The sequence below is a fragment of the Trichechus manatus genome, unplaced genomic scaffold (genome assembly GCF_000243295.1).
Source record: "Trichechus manatus latirostris isolate Lorelei unplaced genomic scaffold, TriManLat1.0 scaffold00003, whole genome shotgun sequence".
Classification (NCBI taxonomy): domain Eukaryota; kingdom Metazoa; phylum Chordata; class Mammalia; order Sirenia; family Trichechidae; genus Trichechus; species Trichechus manatus.
This window is the reverse complement of record NW_004443939.1, coordinates 2273198-2290921: the sequence shown is the minus strand read 5'-3', so window position 1 is coordinate 2290921 and position 17724 is coordinate 2273198. Positions and strand designations below refer to the sequence as shown.

Below are 17724 nucleotides of genomic sequence, written 5' to 3'. Positions count from 1 at the left end.
TCAAATTTAATATTACAGGGTTGTATCTTTTATATTTGTATTTCTTTTCTCTTTCACTAATTATCTTGCTTCCTAATAACTATATATATATGTGTGTGTGTGTATGTATTTGGTTTATTCTAATATATACCCAAAGTAATTTCAAAATCATAATTCCAATATTAATTATAGCTAAGAATAAATCAGGCATAGACTTTAGTGTCGATGAGAGTTGCTAAATGCCCAGGCCAGCTTTATACTAGCTATTTGACCCTGGGCAAGTCACTTCTTTCTGAGGCTTGCTCCTCATGTCTAACATATGAATAATAATGACTACAATATTATTGCTCAGAAATCTCTTGGTTGCAGCTGATATAAAACTCAACTCAAACAGTCTTAAACAACAAGAGGAATTTATTGACTTATATCACTGAAAACTACAGGGTTAGATTTTCTGGGATGAAAGAAGAACGCGGGTTCTTAGATGACAAAGTTGAAGACTCTCTCTTTCTCTCTCTCTCTCAGTTTATCTCTTCCCTGGTGACTTGATTCCCCAGTAGGTTCTCCTTCTCACTGCCTTTTAGCCACTCCAAGACTATTATCCTGTCAGCTCCAAGGAAGGCCCCACCCAGAGGGAACCGTGCTTGGCAATTGAATACTATGTAAGGTAGTGATTAGATTGAGTCTTCAATCTGGTTGTTTGGGAAAAGAACTAAAGTGACAAAAACCTACCATCTACCAGATACATTGTTAGACACTTTACATGGTCTGCCTCGTATTCCTATAAGGAGATGATCATTGCTATTTTACAGATGAAGAAACTGAGGCTCAGTGAGATAAAATTACTTGCCAGTGGCCACAAAGCTGAGATTCAAATGCTTTTGTCACACTACATCATGCCTTCTGGAAATGGAGATAGGACTTCTCAGTATACAAACTACTCTGAATGTATAGCAGAAAAGGGGCCTCCTCCGCTTACCCACTTCCCCCAACACACACACACACACACACATATTGCCAGGCTTTTGAGAGCTGGAGCCACATTTTACTCATCTCAGTATCTCCAGGGCCTAGTGTACCTTGGTACTAAAGGGCTTTTTGAAATGAATGCGTATCGAATGAGAGAGGACAGCTAGTCCAGCCTGTTACCAGCTGTGTAATGCTGTTCCCACATCCTTGGTCCTGGGAAGTGGAATTGTGATTGATCCCCAGTGCTGGGAAACTAGTGCTTCTCATTGAAGGCAGTTTCCTTGTTTAAGGCCGTTTTTACTTCTCCTGAGCGAAATCTTGGTGGTTGTCGCTTTGGTGATTGCTACTTGATTAAGCATACCTGACTCCACTTTGCCTGTTAGACAAATTCAAGCCCAAATCATAGTCTGGGATGCTTTTAGCTAGTTACCTAGTTCATCTCCCTATTTTTAGGCAAGGACTTCACATTCATCTTTCCAGATCTGTGTGTTTATAAGATATGTTTAGAAAGCTACTAAGAAGAAGCTATCTTTTATAGTTGTTGCCTTATTATAAAATTAAAAAGGAATTAAAGAAATGTTGAGAGCAAAAGGAACCCTGGTGGCACAGTGGTTAAGAGCTTAGCGGCTAATGAAAAGGTCCGCAGTTCAAATCCACCAGCTGCTCCTTGGAAACTCTAGGGGGCAGTTCTGCTCTGCCTTAATAGGGTCGCCCTGAGTCGGAATCGGCTCGATGGCAATGGATTTAGTTTCAAGTTTGGTAAGAGCAAAAAAAGACTCTAGCATTTCCCAAATGCAACCTGCTTGTTTTAACAGGTGAGGAATCAAAGGCTTAAGCAAGACACACATTGAGTCAGCAGGGCTCAGGGGAGGGAGCTGGACCCAGGATCCTGCCAACAGATGTACTCATTCAGATTATTCATTTAAAAATATGTACAGAATCCTTTCTATATGTCAGGCACTGTACTTGACACCCAGAATAAAAAGGTGCAAAAAAATAAGATTCTTGCTACCCTCCTGGAACTAACTCTAGTGGTGGAGATAGACAGTGGTCAGCAAATCATCCAGAGACATAATGGCAAACTGAGAAATTGTCCTGCATGGAAAAGTACAAGAAACTAAGAGGACTTGTGATGTGAGGACTTGGTCCCTGTTAGAAAATCAGAGGAGGTTTAAGAGGGAAGAGACGGCTGTACTAAGGTGTGAGGGAGGAGGAGTTGAGCCTTCTAGGTAGATAGAACCAAAGGCAGTTGCTGTCAAGTCAGTTCTGACTCATGGCGACCCCATGTGTCTCAGAGTAGAGCTGTGCTCCATGGTTTTCAGTGGCTGATTTTTCAGAAGTAGATCACCAGGTGTTTCTTCTGGGGTGCCTCTGGATGAACTCGAATGTCCAGCCTTTTGGTTAGCAGCTGAGCATGTTCATTGTTTGCCCCACCCAGGGAATCCAGCAGATGGAACAACATGTGGAAAAATCTGAAGTGGGAGGGAGCACGGGACACTTGAGGGACTGGAAAATGGCCAGGGTCAGGGGAGCATGAAAGCAAGGGGGATGCTGGTGAGAGATCCTGGGCAGGTGAGCAGACGCCAAGCCACACAGCAGGGCTTTGCAGGCCTTGGTAAGAATGTTGGTCTTTATCCTAAAAGCAATGGGAAGCTTTTGATGTGTTTTAAATAATAGAAAGCCGTTTTCAAATCTGCCAGATTTTTTTTTTCTCAATCACTTCACACTGTGGTGTGACTGTTAAAGCAGAGGCAGTATAGATCGATCGACAAATAGGGACTGAGGCTACTGCATTAATCCAGGCGGGAAAAAACGGCTGTGTGACTAGGCTTCTGGTGGTGGGGATGGGGATGAATGGACAGAGTGGAAGGTATTTAGGAGGTGGAATTGACAAGAATTAGTTATGGGGGATGAGAATGAGGGAGGCTAAATGGGCTCAAGGATGACTTGTACTGTTCCAAGCATTGTGCATATGTTAACTCATTCATCCTTATAGCAGCACCATGATAGATGTGGCATGATTATCTCCGTTTTACATGTAGAAAACCAGCAGCCCAGGAGAGTGTCTGTTTCCCTACACTTTTGCCAACACTGAGTATTATCTGCTTTTTTCAGTTTGATAAGGAAAAATAATATCTCGTGTATATCTGGTATGTTTTATGTGAATCATTTTAATATTTCTAACAACCTTGGAGTTTCTTATCATTCTTCATATTATACAAACGGAGAAAATGAGGCTCAGGAAGTTAGAGTGACGTGCCCAAAGCTGCACATGGTAGCTTAGAATTTAGAAATGGTAGCGCTTAGATTTGAATTCCATTCTGTTTGACTCCAGAGTCCATATTCTTTCCTTGGGTGTCGCACTGACTCTTCAGGTAGAGACTCGGTTGTTTGGAACTTTGGTCTTGTCATTGAGTCAAACCTTCTATGAGCTCTCAGGATGCCAGCCCAGGGAAGAATTCACTCTGACCCGCCCCATTTAGCATTCAGTGATAGGGTGCTTGGGGGTTGGGGCAGAGGTTGCCTCCCAGCTTCGCTGGCACTGTGATGTAGCAACCGCATCCAAAAATATGTTAGAAAAGAGAAAGGCATTTATAATGAGCCTGGGCCTCCCTTTGTCTTGTGAGGTTTTAACTACTGTAATTGCTTGTAGTGTGAAGTAGTGTATTTTTCATGTCTCTATTTTTACTCTGTGTCTGTGTGCTTATCTGCTTTATTGTTTCGTGGTGGTTTTTTGTTTTTTTTTTTTTTTTTTTATTAACTCACTTGAATACTGGTGGGTATTTTTCCTGTGAATAGTATTGCCTCGGGAAAACACATATTCTCATACATACACACCCACACACAATAATCATAAGAAGGCTAAATAAGATAGAATTTATTCTTTAAAAAAAAAAAGCTAATGGTAGAATCTGCAGCAGATGACTTTCTAATCCATACTGTATTTAATTGGCTGTATTGAACCATATTACAAACTAAGTCTTCTCTGTAATTTATTCTGTCAGATGGTAACCCTCCAAACAATTTGATACTTCATTTAAACATTGGTAAATGGCTCATGGAAATGCTAAGAAAAAAGATTTAATGATGATCAGATAAGAAACCCTATGTTCATAGAATGAATCAGTCTGTGTGAAATGTTGCGTATTAACCTGATCCATTCATTCAGTGAACATTTATTGAGCACCTAGCTTGTGTGTGCACATCTTCAGATGTCCTGGCCCTTCCTTTCTTCCTCCCTCCCTCCCTCCTTCTCTTCATCAAATATAATTTAACACTTATTGTTCACAGGGAGCATTATTAGGAACTAGGGTAAGACTGGGGAGAACCATAACATGGATCTTTTTCTCAAGGAACTAACCTCCCCAAAGTGGGGAGAAAACTTGTGCACAGATATTCACCACGTCTGGTCCCAGGACCTAGATGCCTTTTCACACTTAGTTCTTTCTGCCTGGAATGCCCTTTCCCCCTTATTTGCTGGAGATTGCCCATTTATGGTGGAGTCCCTGGGTGGCACAAATGGTAAAGCACTCGACTGCTAACCAAAAAACTGGTGGTTCAAATCCACCCTGAGGCACCTTGGAAGAAAGGCCTGGCAGTCCACTTCTGAAAGATCATAGCCATAGAACGCAGTTCTACTGTGAAGCAAGCACCTGAGGTTTCCATGAGTCAGGAAAGACTCAACAGCAACTGGTTTGGTTTTTTTTGTTTCCCATTTATGATGCTTCAAGACTCAGTTCAAGGTCACCTCGTTTGTCAAGTCTATCCTGGTGTCTGTCCCTCATTCCCTCTCTAAGATAATATGGCAGCCTGTGCACACCTTTAATATAAAGCTTTCTATACAGTTATGCATCGCTTAACGTCCATAATACTTTCTGTGAAATAGGACATTGGGTGATTTGGACGCTGTGTGAACACCATATTACATACAGGCAGTCCCCGGGTAATGAATGTCCAACTTACATACAACCTGTAGTTACAAACAAACCCCTATAAAGCCTATTATATTAAAAATTCGAGATACATACAATGGTTCGTAATAACAGATGGCTGCTACTTTGCAACACACATCAAAACATTATTATTACTGTATTATTATGTTAAAGATGTTTTAGTGTATATGGAAGTGTTTCTTTAATGTTTTTTATGTACTTTACCATTACACACCTGGTAGTGCAATCACTTCATATACAAAAGACGTGAGATACACGTGTTGCACGTGGGAAGCTGTTGTGTTCACTATGTCTGGTTACATCCACTTCAACCTGTTCTCCGGTCAGAATTTCTGAACTTATGGGACCATGGACGTATATGGGGCTCCCCAAATGGATGTTATGTGGCACATGATTGTATTATACTGTGATCATTAGTTTCTTTGCCTGTTTTATGAGATCACGTGCTCTTTGAAGAAGGGACTATGTTTTAATCATCTGGGCAAATGTAACTCAGTATTCTCTAATTGCTCCCCTGTTGGCACCAGGACAACCCATAATGCCACAGGAACTCCCTACAGAAACACTCCTGGTGTGAACCAGTCCTTATCTCCTGTGGCCAAAGTGTGCCCCTGGGCTTCACATTTCTTTTATTGCCTTGGCCACTTCCACAAGTACCACAGATGGCCTAGCTCCTGAGAGTAAACTTCCAGGTCCTGTGGTCTTGACCTTTTTCTTTGAGATCCCTGTAGTTGCCCTCTACCCCAATCCCTTTGAGCTATGGCCCTCTTTGACCTTCCAGAATCAGAACAACCTCAATTTTACCTCCTTACCCAGGTCTCCCCTTCTCTTGCTTTCTTATCCCACCTTGGCAGGGGATCATGATTTTGTTGTTGGAATAGGAAACCAAGAGCCTAAAGCCAGAAGACCTTGAGTCTATATAATCTGGTTTACTTTTTTCAATGCTTTGTCATTCTGAATAGGACTGACAATGCCTGGGTTTAGTAGTGGTTCTGCCAGTACTCTTTCTTATCCTCAGTTTCTTCATCAGTACACCCAAAGTGCTGAACCACCTGATGTTAAAGGTTGCTTTTGGCCCCAGCTGTCTTTGATTCTGCTGGTGAAACCTACTTGAAGACATGGGATAATTTTGAGGTTCACTGAACAAGTATTTGCAAGATGCTCTAAGTTGCTAAGATGAATGTGATAATACAGCCATGAGAGTTGCAGGATTCTAATGTATTTGTATTTCTGAGGATCTGTATTATGTCTGCATGGTAGAAGTTGGAGACATACCTCCTCCCTGACTCCTAGTTTCCGAATGAATGAGGGACTTTAAGAGCAATCTTTATTTAACAGGTCATAAAATCAACCATGGGAAAAGGTAATATCACAACTATCTTTAAGGACTTCACACTCACAGCTACACTTTGGGAGGCAATATTAGATATCATCCGGTGTTAAAAATGTTTTGATTTTAAAACACTTAATGAGGATTCGCAGATAAATTAAAACATCTCCATCTGCTGTCTTGCATGGTAGGTGATATTTTACCATTGCACAATAATCTCCAAATCTAATTCCACCAGGAAGACTTGTAATCGCAGTTTAATTTTAGAGCGGTATTCCGCTTGGCAATCAATAAAGCACTGTCGTCAAACTTTGATTTAATAGGAGACGTGGATAACATTCTTCACATTATGTGGGGAGAGAAATACTTTTAGAAAAGCAAGAGAAGAACATCTTTGTCTCTCACTTTCCCCTGCTGCATACCATTTGAGCACACAAAAGCCTATAAATCAATAGCCCCATGTTGTGTGAATATAAATCTCATCAATTTTGCATCATTAACACCATGAAAAAGCTACCGCTCTTTGAGCAATTTTCCTCTGCTAGCTAAACATGTCTTCTTAATAAAACAAGGATAAGTGGATCCTGATTATTTTACTAACAAACACTTCCTTCTTCACTAAGTTTATTTGTGTCAAAATCCATTAGAATTATACACTTGTCTTATTGCTATTTGAGGGGTTAGGGTGACTGGACAGTGATACCACTGTCTAAGCTTGATATCCGATGGGCAGTGGGCAACCTTGACAGGCCAGGAAGCCAAAGGGATAACCCAAAGTTGTCAGAGAGGTTAATAAACGTTCAGACTTTGGAAGGTTAAGGTGAGACAGCAAGTAGAAATGATTCATAAGGTTAGAATCCTGGAAAGATGGCAACAGGCTGGGAGACGGATGTTTCAGAAGGTGATGGCAAGGGATCTAGAAGGTGATAAACATCATGAGACCCCAAGGCCCACTGTCCCGGGAGCGCGGCTGTGTGGTGCAAGGTACTAATGGCTTAAAGATCTGGAAAGCCAGGACAAGATCTTAGAGAATATCTACCCCTGATGGCGCAGTGGTTAAGCGCTCAGCTGGTAACTAAAAGCTCAATGGTTCGAACCCGTGAGCAGCTCCACAAGAGAAAGATGTAGCAGTCTACTTCCATAAAGATTACAACCTTGGAAACCCTATGGGACTGTAATACTCTGTCCTGTAGGGTCACTGTAAGTCAGAATCAACTCGACGGCAATGGGTTTTTTAGTCCAGGGATTCCAAACATTATCATAAATAAGTTTCCCATCTGTTACATTTCTCCTTTTCTCCTTGGGCTCAGTAATAAGGGGAAGATTTGATCTACCAAAAAAATATGTTTATGCAGTAATCATTCACTTTCTTATTTAGATTATTTAAACCCATAACTAATTGCCTGTGAGAGAGTATGCTCAAACATGAGCTAGGGAGTATAACAATAATAACCTGCTATAATTTCAAATAAACTTGGCATTTTCATTTGCATATACAATGAAATGTCCAGCCTTATTAGGAATTACTATACAATTTTTGTTTGGGTTTTTGAAATGTGGACAGTTGTGTTCCTGGCCTCTTTTATTACTTTTAATGACCCCTGTAGATCCAGGGCTTTGGGTCCTGTCATTGATCTGGTCCAACCCCCTCTTTTGATAGATGAAGAAACTGAGGTCCCGAGAGGCACAGTGATTGCCTTGTGTTCACATGGTAGGTAGAATTCAAGCCTCCTGACACCCAGTATAAAGAAAAGACCTTTACAATGACTTTAAACACATCATATAGAACCCAGATGCACATTTAAACCTTTACAGAGTACTATTTAATGAGGATTGCTTTATGTAGGTTTAATATAGGGAAATAACCAGAAGATCATCATTGCCTAACAGATGGTGAACCTTATTTCTTGAAGCTGAGATTATAAAGGCAGGAAGGTGAATTTCAAAATATTTTCAAAAGTACTGATAATTGAGCCCAATGTATTTTATTTAAACATCTATGATCGAGGTACAATGCAAGGTGCTAGGATGGTGGAGATGAGGAAGACAGAGCCTGGTGGGGAAGACAGACAAGGAAGCAGGCAAATAGAGAAGGAGAAGCTACGGAAGTAGGAAGCCCAGGGAGCTATTTGCGATGAATCCATCAGGTGTTTCAGTATCACTAGAGCATAAAGTTCTATGGAAGCACGAAGAAGGAAGGAATTATTTCTGCAGAAAGAGGAAGGGCAAGCCTTGTTCAGGGAAGCTTTCCCAGAGATGGTGCTACTTCAGATAGCTTTTGAAAGAGCAGTAGGATTTGGGTAAGTGGATAAAAGAAGAATGGGCCTTGCAGAAGGAGATACCACCCCATTCAAAGGCTTAGTGATATGTGTAGTCCCATCTCTAGGCCAAATGGTTACTTAGGAGGACGTAGAGAAAGGTATTCCTTCCTCAAGATACTCTTTATCACCATCTGCCAGAAAAATTTTACAATAACCATACAAATCTATGGTACCATGAATGTAAATTGTGCCCCCTGGAGCTGTGCAGGGTACATCCTGCACCATGGCAAGCAGAGGCCCTGGGTATGTAAAATGTGGAACGTCAGGCCACAAGCTAGGCTTTGTCATGAAGAAAGATCCAGCAAAGCCTGTGCTACTGAATTTGACTGGTTCTGGCAAGCTGAATGAAACCCTTGCTGCAGATGCTCACTCAGCGTATGAGCAGTCCTGTTTTATCTCTCTGGTCACAGCATTAAGACCAGGGAGGGAAGACTCCATTTCTCAAGGGCAGGCATAGCTCTTTTTCCTTCCATCTGGACCAAACAGCTTTTCCAAAACCCTTCGGGCCTGTTCTCACACATAGCAGAAACACATCTCTTACTGATCAACAGCTCAAAGGGAACATCCCATAAAATATGCTTTTCCTTTTGTCTCTGATAGGCCCTTCAGCATCATCATGCTGTTCACGAAATTTCCTACATTGCAAAGGACATCACAGACCACCGAGCCTTTGGATACGTTTGTGGGAAGGAAGGGAATCACAGATTTGTGGCTATAAAAACAGCCCAGGCGGTAAGTATCTCCACCCAAGGAGGGTGTCTTTTCTTTTCACTTTAGGGGACAACACAGTGACTCTGTTGGTCTTTGAAGGCCCACTCTGATGATAGGAGCAAGAGATGTGTCACCACTAAAAATGGGTGCTCAGCTTTCCATCTTGAAAGGATGAACAGCCTTGGAGCAAGAAAACATGCTCATACCCATCCAGTTTTTTTTTCCTAATGAGTATTTCCTAATGACTAATTATTTTCCTTTCTGATTAAGCTGGATAGAGGCACAGTATTGAAATAAGTTTCCTTGTGTTCATAGCCTCATTTAAAAAGAAAATAAGAGAAAACAAATAGCTGTTTTATATAAGCCTTACCCTAACTTTATTGTACTCAAAATTACTAATAAATAAAAGCAATGCCTTTTATGCTTATGATTATTATGAATTTGCAAATATAATTAGTTAAAGAAATGAACTTTAGCCTAGATACAATTTGCTAAACGAGGTAGAATTAATTAAGGATAGAATGCTTTCAGTTTAATAGAAAAACGAAGGGCTGCAGGTTGTAGCCAGCAAAAACAAAAATTGGTCGCTGCAGCTCAGTACCGTTTCCTTATTAATGCACTTACCACCTTTTACTCCAGGCTGAACCTGTTATTCTGGACTTGCGAGATCTGTTTCAACTCATTTATGAATTGAAGCAAAGAGAAGAATTGGAAAAAAAGGCACAAAAGGATAAGCAGTGTGAACAAGCTGTGTACCAGGTATACCTGTGAATTTTTCCTGGTGCCAGAGAAGATTGGGGCTTAAACAGATGTGAAAACTGCCAGTCAGGGCTTCTCTTCCTGCTGCCAAGAAGAAATAAACAAAGATGAAAGGTTCCCGTGTAAATTGCAGGCACCCAAAGCAAGCCATTAGACATGATCCCTTATTCTCTGAGATTCTAGAGAAAGTGAAGTCTTTAAAGGAAGATTTCAGGGGAGGAGGGCTAAAGAAACACAATTGCTTTTGCTCTTGTTAGCAGTGGGGGTGGTGGCATTGGGGAGGGAGGGAGAGCTGCAAGGGTTTTGCCTTTTTCTGTGTTTTCTTCCTTAATGACTCACCAGCCTTTCCTACCCAAAGCTCATTTCTTTGCTGTCCTGTAATTTCTGAATACAGTCTTACATCTCTTTCTTTATATCCTCTGCCCTTCACCCTCCCGTCTCACTCTGTCGTAGACAATTTTGGAAGACGATGTCGAAGACCCTGTATACCAGGTAATTTGTGAAACAAGTCGGGTTTTAAGTTCAGGACTGGCTAGGCCTGAGGCAGAGCCACTCTGTCAGAGACCTGAAGAATCCACGGGCTGCGGAGCCTGGAGAGGGACCAAGATTATTTCTGAGGGTGAGGTCTGCCAGCCCCTCCAGGAACGAATTTCCATAAAAACGAACAGAAGTTTGGCCAGCACCAGTAACGTGGGATTTGGAGATATGCCTCTCCCTTTTTGCCCCTGCCTCAGCCCCCTCCACAATCTGTAAAAGTTTGATCCCAGAGCTGAATGTTTTCAAGAGCCTCTTGAATATTCTGAGTTCATTAGCGAGAGAATGAATAATGAAGAGGTTTCTCTGAGTTAAGAACTGGAGACAGGGACTGACATTTTGGCGGAATCTTAGCGCAAACCCAAAGGATGGTTTGTAAGTTTTAGAAAGGATATGAGGAGAAGTCTCTGGACCCTATTAGCCAGGCTGACCCTCTGATTACCTGGATCATGCCACAGGGGCTGTTGGGAGGAGGCAAAGGGTGAACACAGAGACCTCTCTGCCCAACGAGAAATTACTCTGGACTCTCTTCAAGGACCATAGCCTCTCTCAGGTTGAAATCTGTGCTCTGTTCAAGCAGAAATGCTTATTCCCAAGGAGAAAGGGAAGCCAAAATACTGACTTATTAGACATAAATTCTGGAACATTACAATTCTGAGATACACATGTATTATATGTATGTGTGTTGTGTGCATTATATACACATGAAGTAAATGCATATTTTCCCACAGAAAGCTGGGACTATTACAATGAGAGTAAAATAATATGGATAGCTTGAAGTTGAAGAAGTTTTTAGTGTATATGGCAAGGAAAAGTCACAGATGCACTTAATGAAAGTCCCTTACTTTAGGATCCTGAGGGGTGATGAGATGATTCATTTACGAGCTCAGCCCCCGACGAACTGACTCACAGAGAATAAAGAATACTCTCCTTTTTGAAATGTTCTGATTCTTTAGCATCTGAAACATGCACATGGAAAATGGGATTTTCAGTATTTGAAACTGAGAATAAGGTGATATTTATGGGATGAGGGAGTTGGGGCTTCTGAGCACTTCAGGATTGGCTTAGAACCTTGGGGCCTTAGGGTGCAAAAGGAGGGGAAAGCTGTAACCCAGAATTTACTGGGGATCCCAAGCATTCCCAGCAGATATCATTCTGACTCAGCGATACCAGCATATTCAGACCTTGCTGAGATCGAATGCCGATGAGTGAAGAGGTTCTGTCTCCAGAGAGATCTGCAGGGGCCCATGTAGTCATTGCTAAAGGGCTGACTGTCCAACCTTTGGGGCTTTTCTTTAAAAAAAAGCGCGAATATGCAAGCCACATTGTTATTTCAGTGGTTTGTTTAAGGCGTTTTTTTGTGTGCCTGTTTCTTTAATGCTCACTGTCATTCGTATCTTGAATTCCAAGTGTTTGTTTTCCTCTTTCTTTTTCTTTTTTACCTCCGACCTGTCCTCTCGGGCTGCTCCTGTCCTCTCGGGCTGCTCCTGTAATAGTACATTGTGTTTGAGGCTGGACACGAGCCAATCCGTGATCCCGAAACAGAAGAAAACATTTATCAGGTATAGAATTGCTTGCTTCTCTTACCACTGCACCACTGCCAGCAAATGCATGGAAGGGTCGTCAGCAGTAAGAGGTCTCTCTGTAGATGGTCCGCATAGCTGTTTTAGTCATCCCAGGCTTGCTGAAATATCTTCGTGTGAATTGGCTTCTAGTTCCCCTGCAATTTACCAGATTTTTTTTTTTTTTTTAATTTGCCAAGATTTTTCATGCCTTGTTGTTGTTGATATATTTAGTGGCCAGTTGGGTAAAGTGTTTTAATTTTTAATGACTCTTAACTATTCTAAGTAGATACAAAAATCAAACGTTCTATTTTACTGAAGTAATACATTGGAGGGTTGTTGTCTGTATGCAATGGGATCTCTCATCTCTCAAAGTAATTTGCTCATCAAATTTCTTTAAAAAGTCAACTCCACTACTGAGAAATAAAGTGCAAATTCAAAAATGCTATTTGAAAACAACTTTGGGAATATTAACTGAATGAAAGAAAGAACAGCTAAAGACTATCCCTTTCAAAGAGAAGGTAAATTAATATTCTTAATTGTCTATTACATCCGGAACACTGAATATAGTTTTTAACTCATTTAATTCTCACAAAAATGCCGTAAGATACATTTTTAAATCCCATTTTTATCTGGAAACTGAGGCTTGGAGAAGTTGAGTAGCTTCCTCAGGGTTGTATGACTGTTTTAGAGTCAGGTATCAAACCAGGAGTGCCTCTGAAGGCAGAGCCCAAGCTCTCCCCATCCTGCATTTCCATCCAGTGTTTGAATAGTGGCAGCAAAACAGCACCTCAAACAAATAGGATGGCCTCTAATTTTTCACTAATTGGTATTTGAATCCTAACTTGAAATATAAACATTATGGGAGAAGAAAATAATTTAATATATGATTTTAATTTTCATAATTGGTTGTGTGGATGGCTGTTACTCGTAGTACTTGTTGCTGTTGAGTCGATGCTGACTCATGGTGACCCCATGTGTGTCAGAGTAGAACTGTGCTCCATAGGGTTTTCAATGACTGATTTTTCAGAAGTAGATTGCCAGGCCTTTCTTCCAAGGCATCTCTGGGTGGACTTGAACCTCCAACCTTTTGGTTAGCAGCCAAGCACACTAACAGTTTGCACCACCCAGGGACTCCACGTGTAGTCCAGTACTGTGTAATTGAAATAGAATATATTTTTGGTTTCTATCAAATAGAATTTCAGATGACGAAGATATAATTTTAGTTGTACCAACAACTCGATGAAAATCAGCCTTGTAGAATAATAATCTAAGCATTTCTATCCACCAGGTCCATCTGGATTCTAATCAGGTTTAAGGTTCTACTTTGAGGTTTTGTTTAAAGTCATCTCTTACAAATTTCCATTAGAAAAAGTTGCGTTTGTCTTCAGTGTCAGATTTTAAAGTACAACCTTGCAGTGTCTGAATATGAGGCCAAAGGAACCATTAACCAGTCATCCTACGAAGAGAGATAACCTTTAAAATAAAATTAGGCTTTTAGTGTAAGAGGCTTCTGAATCCAGGCTTAAGCTGTAGTTGGCAGGGTTCCCATCGTGGCTGTGCGGGCCTGGTGTGGCGGGCACAGCCTAGTGGACTGGAAAGAACTGTTTTAGGAGGGTGGAGAGCTGGGTTCTTGTTCTGGCTCTGTCACCAGCTACTTGTGGTAGTGGGCAAGGCATTTGCCTTCTCGAGACTCAGTTACCGCAGTTGTACAATAGGGGAATAATTTCTCTCTAATGTACATGTTGGTGTGAGAATGAAACAAAGTCGGGTGTAGGTGCATCTTCCAAACCACCGAGTCTGGTGTGCAAATTAGAATGCCAGCAAGAGGCGTCATCTTGGGGCACAGAATGTAGAGCCTGGGTGTGTGGATTTGAGATCTTAGTACAAGGACCATCTCAGCCATTCATTCAGTTTGTCAGCTGGCTTTCCCTCTCTGGGCCTCAGTTTACTTATCTGTAAAATGAGTGGATAAGACTGAAGGATCTTTCAAGCAAGGCTCTTTCCTTTTCTTTGCAGCTAGTATCTCACCATTGGCCTCTGATTCTTCAGAGAAGCATATTGGCTTGCTTTACAGGGCAGCAAGACCCTGAGAGACTGTGTGTTTGTGTGTTGCTAGCATTTATTGAGTGCTGATTTGTGGGCCTGCTCTGTGAGTGGGGATTACATGCATTATCTTATTATCTCTCACAACTACCCTCGGTGGTTTGAGTCATTATTCCTACCTTACAGACAAAGAAAATGAGGCTGACAGAGATAAGGCATCTTGCCCAGGGCCACAGAGCCAGCCAGAGGGAGAACTGCCCTTCACACCTAGGTCCCTCTGTCTCTGAAATCTGCACACGTAACTTTTGTAAATAAATAACTATATTTATTTACATAAATAATTCAGATTATTATTCAAGGCTGTTTTCAGTTCAGGATTCCCTGATTTTGAGCTTCACAATTAGATTCTGTGCCAGCCATCAAGTCACTCTAAAAATCACACTTGTCTTAACAGCTCTGACCCCTTGATCTTCCCGTCTGTCATTAACAGGAAGGTGCCATTTAAGGGAATGAATATTTTATCGCCCTCTATTGGAAAGGCCTCTGGTCATTCTCCTCTCCTGCTTAGCTAGTCCACCGGGGCACAATTTGCTCATTAACAAGAGAGAAGCTCTTGGCCTAAAGATAAGGTTGGGCTTTTAAAGAGCTGTTATTAGGAGCTTCATTCTTTTTTTTTTTTTTTTTTAAAGCCTAATAGTATCCAATACATAATTCCTTCTGAGTGAATTGCAGTGTCCAGGATGGTCTCAGATTTTATTCCCCTCTGATTTGTGGAATCAGGTAAACAGCCCTGGGACCTAATCCTTTAACTGCTTCTGTGACCTTGGGCAAAGTACATAACCTTAGTATTTCATTGTCTGGAGCTATAAAATGGGGATAATATATTATCTGCTCCTAGAAATGATGTGTAGGTGTAAAGTGACAAGAATAGCACTTGGTACACAGTAGATTCTGGGTAAATGTTAGTTTCCTTTACTTCCTAATGTCATCAATATCAGGCGCTATTTAAGATGTCTTATGATGATGTATTAAGTGAAGTAAAACATAACTTGCTCACCTCACCTTGTCAGAGAGCCTAGCAGAAGGCCGCAATCTCTCTTGACTTTACTATTTATAACTCTAGCATAACAGAAGGCGAACCCCTTGAGTAAATGTCACCTCTCTTTCAGGATCAGTAGTCTCATTTTCCAAACTGTTTTAATAATAATGTCTTTCACTTTGAGTGCCCAGAAAAAGTTACCCATTGTGTTTTTAAAATGATATAGAGCCTCACAGTACAAAGTTTTTACACATCACTTAATTTTGACCCTTCCAATAACAAAGTGAGATAGGAAGAACAGCTATGATGACTATCATTTTAAACATGAGAAAATCAAGTTCCCCCAATTTGTATGCTATGCCCAAAGTCAGGGCTTCTGATTCTAAATCCAGTGTTCTTTAATACCTCATCAAGCTTCCTACATAAGCGAGATCTGAGCTTTCCAAGTGGGCGTTATCCAAGTTCACTCCTTCAAAAACCATCTTTAATTACCCAAGATGTGTCAAGTATTGTTATTTTAAAATTATAAGGCTCTAATCCCATGCCAGAGTCCCTGGGTGGTGCAAACAGTTAAGCGCTCAACTACTAGCCAATAGGTTAGCAGTGCAAAACCATTCCAGAGGTGCCTCAGAAGTCAGGCCTGGCAGTCTGCTTCCAAAAGTTCACAGCAATGAAAACTAAGGAGCAGTTCTACTTTGCACACCTGGGGTCACCATGATTCAGAACCAATTCAACGGCGGCTAACAACAAAAATTCCATGCCACCCAATGCACCCTTGAACTGCCTCTCCACACTATCAATTAATATATTGATAAGCTATAAGTGTCTTCTGTATGTACAATGTGTAATATATAGTTTGTAGAGTACTTTTATATATATTAACCTGTTCATTCAAAAAATATTTATGGAGCACCTAGCACATGACAGGCACATGGCGATATTGTAGTGGTCATGGCATGGTCCCCACCTTCAAGGAATTTATAGACGGTGCCTTAGATGCGCACACAACCAGATGAGGAAACGGAGGTGCAGAGAAGAAAGTAAACTCTCGAGGTCACACAACCTGTGGCAGAGCCAAGATTAGGAATCAGATCTCCATGTTGCTTCCAGCCCAGAACTTAATCACTCTACAACACTGTTACTGAAATGGCATGTGTAGATGAATGGACCAGGTGAGCCAGAGGTGAGAGCTGGAACCATGCTTCTCTTTGTCTTCATTCCTTTAGCATTTCTAGGAGTGTTTTGCCTCAGCACACATGTGGTAAATGATTGGTAATTAGACATTTTCTTGATTAAACAGTATTTTACAGAGCAAATCTGGTCTGTCATACTGTAGTAGTTTTCATGTTGCTCTGATGCTGGAAACTATGCTACCAGTCCAAATACCAGCAGGCTCACCTGTGGTGGATAGGTTTTAGTGGAGCTTGCAGACTAAGACAGGCTATGAAGAAAGGCCTGGTAACCTACTTTTGAAAATTTGCCAGTGAAAACCCTATGAATCACAACAGAATATTGCCTGATATAGTGCTGGAAGATTAGCCTCCTAGGTTGGAAGACACTCAGAACACACAGTGGCACCATAAGGGACTCAACTATACCAACGATCGTGAAGATGGCGCAGAATCGGGCAACATTCTGTTCTGCTGTACGTGGGGTTGCTGTGAGCCAGAGTCAACTCAACAGCAACTAACAACAAGGGCCCAACAGAGCAAGTGCCAGATGCTGGGGATACAACGATAATAAAATATCCGCCCTGTCCTCCGCAAGCTTCCAGAGCAATGGGACTACAGGCTCGGGAACAGACAGTTACCATGTGATGTGATAATGCCAGTGCTAAGATAAAGCACATTTTAAGCTCAGCTTCAGCAGCCCGATTACTTGTCCATCTCCCCCAATAAGACATGCAGCTCTGCTGCATCAGGGGCCGTATCTGGCTTGTGTACTACCGTTGTCCCAGGCAAAGCACAGCACATAGACACATAATGGGTGCTCCACGACTTTCATTTCTTAGTGGAAGAATGCACCAGAGGTTACAAGAGTACATAGGGAAGGCTTCACATCTGGCCTAGAGGTCAGGCAAGGCTTCAAGATGTCCTGGCTGAGATAAATCTTAAAGGACAAACAGGCAGATTGATATCTCACCCATGGGATAGCCAAGTGAAAAGCTTTTTTCAATTATGCACAGTTTGGGTTTATCCATCCCACTGCTTTTCCTCCATTTGCAGGGATAGTTGAGAGTCAGCCATGGTTCAGCTGTGCTAAGTGCCTGTAGTGAGCGGTGAATTATGGGGAACAGAATGCTGTTTATTTTGCTCAGGAAAAGGTGAGCTAGTAAAAACAAAAGTGAGGGCCGGTAATTTATTGGCCCTCGTTAACAAGGATTCTGTAGGCATTCATACAGGATTCCTTTTATATGGAGCCCAGTTATCAGGAGCAAAGAAATTACATTCTTGGCTGGCTACCTGCAAACAGGGGCTCTCAAGAACAACTCAGAGAGTCGATCTTCCACACAGCTGTGCTC

The 17724-nt window shown here is 41.5% G+C and overlaps 1 protein-coding gene across 1 annotated transcript in view; it reads left to right on the top strand.

Annotated features, from left to right (window-relative positions):
• Positions 1–17724, top strand: part of DAB1 (DAB adaptor protein 1) — a 330881-nt gene that overhangs the window by 246641 nt on the left and 66516 nt on the right. Inside the window, 4 exon segments of the mRNA XM_023730515.1 lie at positions 9153–9284; positions 9903–10022; positions 10476–10514; positions 12053–12118. Coding sequence (XP_023586283.1) covers positions 9153–9284; positions 9903–10022; positions 10476–10514; positions 12053–12118 — 357 coding nt within the window.